Source organism: Carya illinoinensis, chromosome 5 (assembly GCF_018687715.1).
Source record: "Carya illinoinensis cultivar Pawnee chromosome 5, C.illinoinensisPawnee_v1, whole genome shotgun sequence".
NCBI lineage: Eukaryota > Viridiplantae > Streptophyta > Magnoliopsida > Fagales > Juglandaceae > Carya > Carya illinoinensis.
Window position 1 is genome coordinate 37,012,597 of NC_056756.1, and position 7,117 is coordinate 37,019,713.

At 32.5% G+C, this 7,117-nt stretch overlaps 1 protein-coding gene across 5 annotated transcripts; it reads right to left on the reverse strand.

The window, feature by feature from the left end:
• Positions 1-651: 651 nt before the first annotated feature.
• LOC122310981 (calcineurin B-like protein 4) lies at positions 652-6,232 on the reverse strand. Of its 5 annotated transcripts, none has more exons than XM_043125285.1 (9): positions 6,077-6,232; positions 3,431-3,604; positions 3,081-3,163; positions 2,855-2,914; positions 2,388-2,496; positions 2,167-2,219; positions 1,831-1,911; positions 1,637-1,749; positions 652-1,265 (listed from the first exon to the last, which is right to left on the reverse strand). In XM_043125285.1, exons 2-9 carry the CDS (start codon positions 3,504-3,506, stop codon positions 1,202-1,204), a joined length of 639 nt encoding a protein of 212 aa, XP_042981219.1. In that variant the 5' UTR covers positions 3,507-3,604; positions 6,077-6,232; the 3' UTR covers positions 652-1,201. The 5 variants fall into 5 exon arrangements, with proteins under 5 accessions (XP_042981219.1, XP_042981220.1, XP_042981222.1 ...); XM_043125286.1 differs by having other exon boundaries at positions 3,431-3,588; positions 6,077-6,231; XM_043125288.1 differs by lacking the exon at positions 6,077-6,232 and adding an exon at positions 5,703-6,066 and having other exon boundaries at positions 3,431-3,588.
• Positions 6,233-7,117: the final 885 nt, after the last annotated feature.

The following is a 7,117-nucleotide window of genomic DNA, read 5'->3' on the forward strand; positions in this document are numbered from 1 at the left end:
TGATATTAGAACGTATCCTGCTACATCCACATATGGTGGCCGGCCACCAAATAGGTTATTGGTTTTTTTATTTTTTTATTAACTTTTTTTCATAGATCTTTTTATATCTTTAAATATATTTTTTTTAAAAAATCACAACATTTAAAAACACTTCATCTATATGTAGGAGTAGCATTATCTTATTACAATTAGATTAAGGGCTTGTTTGAATTTAGAGATGAGATGAGATAAGATGACTTCAGATGAAAGATGAAATTGAATTAAAATTTTATTAGAATATTATTTTTAATATTATTATTGTTTTAAAATTTGAAAAAATTAAATTATTTATTATTTTTATGTAAGAATTTAAAAAAATTATAATGATTAAATGAGATAAAACGATTTCCAAATCGAACGGACTAATATTTTTTTCCAAAAAAAAGCCCAAAATCTAGTTTTTAAAACTAAAAAGTAAAAATAATAAAATAATAATAAATATGGTGGCCACCGCGGTGGCACAAACTACCCGCAATGGCCACGAACTGATATTAAAACGGGTGGGCCAGGTTCATTTTTTTCTCTCATCAAAACCATCCTTTTCAATCCAAACTTTCAATCTAAACAATAATAAAATGCATTGACACATTGCTTTCGCGAATTCATATAAGATTGTAAGAAAGGGATGTTTCCAAATATATAATATGCATGGGAGCCACGCCATTTACACGCCCTACCCAAAAAAATGATGCACATTTGTATTGTCTCCAGTATCTTGTCACAAAATCTCTCAAAAGCAAACGTGGAAAACACTCAGTTTACTAAATAACTTGAATTTGAATCCCCTAAAGTTCTGGATTCCCTTTGTATGTCTATCTCTCCCTCACTCTAGGCACTAGAGGTTGGACAAGAACTCTAGATCCTAGCACTCAGACAAGAACTCCAAAGAGATCTTGGTTCATACAATTTATTGGCATCAACTTGCATTCCAAGAACACAGATAAATTTACTAAGATAGCGATGAGAATTACAGCTTGTCGAAAGAGTCTTCGTTGTTGGCTCTTCTTCATGCGATTAACTATATATTCCAGTTTTTGAACTGGGGTGTAGTCTTAAACATGACTTTGTCCAAAGTTCACGTTTCATCAGAGAACAGAAATCGAAATATTTCGCCATCATTGGACGCGAGATTGTTGATACCTCCTTTCTGAGGTTTTAAGTATCATATTTCTGAATCTTCAACTTCAGAATTAAGCACAAAACTCGGAAAAGCTACAGTTATATCCCTGGAATATGGGAAAAAATTATTGTTGGCAAGGAGTTTACAACAGGTAACTAGAAAGAACCCTTCTACTTGCTAGCCAATTTGGAGGACTTATCTTTCACATCTTTGACATTATAAGGTTTGATTTCCAAGAGAAAATTAAAATTAAATTCTTTTACAAATAAAATCCTGTGTGAAGGGTGTATCTTCCATACCAATTTGTAAATTTTACTTTTTGATTAAAAAAATATGCACCTGGTTGCCTAGGCTAGCTTAATAGTAACTTCTTAGTCATAACAAGAAATCCCGTGTCCAAGAACGATCTAGATTTCCCTTTTTTTTTTATAAAATTTGGGGTGATTTAAATATCAAGAAATGTTATGTTGGACTTACTTTAAATAGGGGAGAGTCATGTTCTTTATTAGAGACGGATTCTTCAACACAAATTCCTTCCACTCTTCTTGATCAATTCTTCCATCACCTTTTGCATCTGCTTCACTAAATGTCTGTGGAAATACACAAGAACTGTAAGAGTATTACTTTCAAAGAGGATGATTAAATGGAGCTGAAGAGGTAGTGATCTGCACCTTATGCACGATTATTTCAATAACTTCATCTGAAAGTACCAAATCTGATTCTTGCAAAAGCGCCACAACCATGTCCTTCAACTGTCAGATAATGCAAGATATTGCAAAATTAGTTTGCTCAAGGTAGATTTAAAACACATCTTTCCCACTATCACCTTGAAATTTGCATTAGCACATTCCATGACCCATGACACTCAGAAGGTAAGAATCACTAACAACAGCCAGAGACTGCTAAACACTGGATTTGCAATATAACTCCTCTTAAATAAGAATTTCTTCTTTTAGAATACTGAAATTTCTTCTATAATGTGATGAGAATGAATTTGCAATACTCACCTCCTCTCTTTCAATATACCCAGTTTGCCTCAGGTCATATAATTTGAAAGCAACTGCAAAATGATTCCACCATTATAGTAGATGATAATGTGCTTATTAGACCCACTGGAGAGTATTCATGTGAAACATAACTTACTAGGAATAACTATTCCAGTTTCACCGGGCAGAAATTTGAAAATTGCAAACATGAATCGAATATCAAAATGAAAAATAAGACCTACATGTGATTTTGTCTTCTGTAGGTGTATTTGGATGAAAGACACCCAATGATCGAACAAATTCTCCAAACTCAATAACCCCATTGCGCTTCAAATCAAATAAATCGAAAACCTAAAAGAAAACACCAAGTTGATATAGTTGGAAAGCAGAAAAGAACAAGTACAGAATTTCACATTCTATTTTGTCCAAAAAGAAGTTGATCCTCAGATACAAAAACAAAAAAAGGTGAAGAGACGAGAACTTTATAGCATCAATAGAAATTTGGAATCTCAATAATATCAGCCATTGATGCTTCCTTGGTTGTGAAGTCAATATTTACCTAGCAATGCCATGTTATTTTTAAGTCATTCAGCACAGATAAATATAATTTCAGGATTGCTTCTTGTAACTGCAGCAGAGTGGTGAAATAAATAAAAAATAAAAATAAATAAAAAAATCACAAAACTAGAGACGAGTGAGCATTGCATACTCTGTCTGCAAAGAGATTTCTTTTATTCCTATTCCTGAAGAGTGCAAGCTGGAATTCTTCCTGCTGACAAGAAAGCATAGAAGTTATTAATATGAACGAAATAAACAGACAAAAACCATCAGATACAAACTGATATGGAGCTGTAACACTATATACCATACCAAAACTAGATTGTTGCAAGAGCAAGCATTGTTATAATGAAACTTCACAAAACTAGCAAACTTACCTTGTGAATGAACCCATCATCAATAATTGAACTGCTCAATTTCTTAAAAAGCTCATGTAAGGCCTCCACTTCATTGACAGTAACTACAAAGAAGGGAGACAACCCAGCAATCCAAATATAAATGTTCATGATATGTAAATCATGACAGTAAGGAGTCAGCAGGCAATGTCATATGTATTTAGCAGTGTGCATGATGGGTTAAAGCTGGTGAAAAATTATCTGGCCAAAACCAGACCAGTAAATCTGTTAGCAACATTGCAGGAAAAATGACCAGTATGGTTCATAACTGAAGGTAAGTAGATGGAAACAGAAAGTTGCAGGAGTATAATAGGATCTAGCTGCATACTCACATGGTGTTTCAGCAGAAAGAATTGAAGGATCCTCATAGCCTGGTGATTTAGCTTTCTTTGAGTGATAGCAGCCCATCAAGCAAACTAATCTAGTCCACTAGCAAATATCTTGCAAATCAGCAGGACTCATTCCCACAGACCACAAGGAAAAGCCCTACCTGGTATCATCCAAAACTAAAAAGAAAGAGTCAACTATAAACCATCACATAAATCAGTGAGTTGAAATGCTATTAAGAATTTTGATGGCATCTGCTGAGAAGGACTAAATAATTTCATTAGTGGCCCCCTCGCACCAAATCATAATGGGGACAGGGCTGTCACTGCCATTACCAATGATGGCACAAAACTACTAATTGAAACCCAAGCCATCAGTAATAAGGTAGAACCATCTGGCTTTGACCAAGAAGAATGTATGCATAAAATGCTTCAAGCATGGCTCAATTCTGGTGATAGTGCATCCATGAATATCCTAATAACAGCCAGTACAATTCTGGTGATCCTCTATGGCCAACACATGATGAGCCCTTCATTTTCTGATTCGGTACAAAATCATAAAGTTGATCCATCAAGCCCAACTAAATCCTTATGACATCATCAAGTATGCACAATTATAACAACAAGTAGTAAGCACTTTCAGACACGATTCACATACTCATCTTGATATATAAACAAAGGCCAGTGAGTATATGCTCATACTTAGATAGGTTTTATTGCGAATATCTTCAATAGTTTATCCTTATAAACTAAAGTGCATATACAGCGACAAGAAAATTGATTAAACTCCATCTTTAGATAGGCCATCCATCAAGAAATCTAGCAGCCGCTATAGGTTGAAACAGAATTAACTAAGTTCCTCAGGAACAAAAAAAAACAAAAGCGGGTCCCCTAGATTTGGTGAAACAACTTAATAGAGCAACATATGTACGCTGCAATAAACCATTGTAAGCAATTACTCAGAAGCAGTAAATCCATTGATCATCAGCGCACAAGCTAATTAATGATTGTGTCAAATAAGTCAACAGCTTGCATGTTCATGCTGGGAGAGAGAGGGGAAGAGAGCGAGAGAGGTATAACAGGATGAGCAATATTGCTCAGGTTTGTACATAGATTACAATCCTGGCAGCAATGCCATATTAAAGGAATTTGTTGAGTTGTTTAAAGGCCATAATAAACGCCACATTTATGACAGCATGATATCAACGACAACAACTACTGCAGATTTTTCTTTTTTTTAAAAAAAATAAATAAAAAATCCAGTGTCTAACTATATTAGTGGGTGAGAACAAACAAAGATTACTGAATAAATTCAGATGTGAAAGAAAGAATAATCATAGAAATCAAAGACCTAGGCAACAAACTGGGAGCACATTTTGTGGCCGGTTTGTGGCCTCATTAAATCATGAAAACGATAAGTTACTAATATATGTTCTCAAGTTAAGCCACACATCCACGGGGGACCAAGTAACCACTATGAGTTGCATTTGATATTTATGGTAAGCACACAGATGTCGTGGAATTTTCCAAAAACACAGGAATTTTCCCACAAGTAATTAAACCCTTAAAACCAGCAGATCATGTGTACACAGATCTGACCTCCCCTATGAACCTTGGGATATATCAGAGATGTCCAAGGAAGCTTGTCAATCACACATTAATCAATTTAACAAACAAGGTATGGTATGATTTGAAAACCCCACACACACACATACACAAACATAAGGAGTCATTAAAAAAAGAATCAAGCTTGGGTTGCAACTTATAAATAAGTCTTAGATTTTCAAATGTGCAAAATACTCTGTATCTTAGATATCAAAATTCCAAAATGAAACCCTTTAAGTTTTAATGAACATTAAGAATTACAATAGTTTATGCTAAAAATAAAAATACATAGACAGCAAAGCTCAGTTCTCTAATGCTACTTTTTGTTCTTGCGATAAAATAAGAAAAAAATATTAGAGTATAGGAATTATATATACAAAAAGTTAATAAAAACTACTATGTTAAAAACTTAAAAAAAAAAATCCAAGCTTTCTGTTTTCGACTTTCTTTCTCTTTTTTTGTGTTTTTTTTTTTTTTAATTTTTTTTTTATTTTTATTTTTTTTTCTGGCAATCAAAACAGAAAAAAATTCTAGTGCCGATATATACTCGACAAACACGTTTGAATGATGAATTAACAGGTGCAAGTGATAGAAACAGAAAACTATATTTATTCTTCGAAAGCATTATTAAAACTTAAATAAGAATTGCTGAGGATCATGTACTCAGAAGTACCATTGAGAACCCGATCGAGACTTGCTCATCCATAAGAAAGACTTCCATAAGAAAGACTAATGGCAACGATTTTAAAGTGGTTTGACTTCTGAAACGATCTTGAAACCCAGAAATCAGAACGAAATTAAAATATTTCAAATTTCCACCAACCAAACTGAAAATGGAACAGAAGCCAGGTAAAAAAAAAAAAAAAACTGAGGATGAGAAAAGAGAGTCTCAGCCAAGCTCCATTAACCATATAAATGCCTTCAGAGCAAAATTCAAGAAGTAGAATAAAGCGCACTAAAAACATATCTACACCGTCAAACATATACGTGCAGAGAGACAGAAGAGAGAGAGAGAGAGAGAGAGAGAGAGAGAGAGAGCCCTTATACCTGCGAGTGATGTATGAATGTAGGGAAGCCTGAGCTGGTTCAAATTTAATACTCGTGACTGCCGAACATTTTTTTATGGAAAAATCTATATAGATGTTTTCGCGGAAGGTGAAGGTATCTCGCTGTACCTTCGGCTATGCCACCCGGCTGCCGAAGGAGTGTCCAGTTGGCCCTTGACGTTGTAATTACTGAATATAATATTAATTTTTTATATTTATTTGAATGGCTTGAATTTTTTTTCTTGACTTTGAATTAACAAATAATAATAGTTTACTAAAAACTTGCGTAAAAAAATTATAAAATAAAAAATATTTTATAAAAATAAATTTTCAAACTGACGTAATGTTGTTAATATATTTATATTTACTATATATGTTTTTATATATAAAAAATCTTCTTGTCATCCTCACACTTTACACACTATATTTATTTTAATTTTTTTTTCATTTTTTTATAATAAATATGTAGTGTGTGGATGATAAATAGAATAATTTAATTAGTTTAATAAGAATAAAATAAAATAAAAAATAAAAAAATAAAAAAATAAAAAAAATATTTTAATATATAAAATATGTGGTGTAGAATGATGCGTAACATTCCTATTTTATATATTTCCGGTTGCCATGTAGCATTTGTTGTCTGTCTTCTTTTAACGTCGAGGATAGTTCGTGTAGCAAATCTATGTATTTGGTTGAGGGAATGCTTTGTATTGTACCGTACGTTTTGGTAGATCATTGATTAGACCAAGAAATACAATTGATTTCAATATTCAAAATGGTGTATCCCATCAAATATTAATATTATGTTTAGATCTTCTAGAATTCTTGATCCAACTTTAAAGTTTAAAATTAAAAAGAAAATAAATTTTTAGTAGAATTTACAAAATTTATAATTGTAATGAATTTTTTAAATAAAATTAAATATTTAATAAATACTATAGAAGAATTCACTTTATATATTAATATTAAAAGATCTCTATCCTATCCTTACCTATCTATATATATACAAAATATTATTTTTGAATAAATGAGTTTTTTCTCA

Coding starts and splice junctions, on each gene's coding strand:
- LOC122310981 (XM_043125285.1), bottom strand. CDS start 3,506: ATGGGCTGCTATCACTCAAAGAAAGCTAAATCACCAGGCTATGAGGAT. Junction 2,915..3,080: donor ATGATGGGTTCATTCACAAG/GTAAGTTTGCTA, acceptor TCTTGTCAGCAG/GAAGAATTCCAGCTTGCACT. Junction 2,220..2,387: donor TACAGAAGACAAAATCACAT/GTAGGTCTTATT, acceptor ATCATTTTGCAG/TTGCTTTCAAATTATATGAC.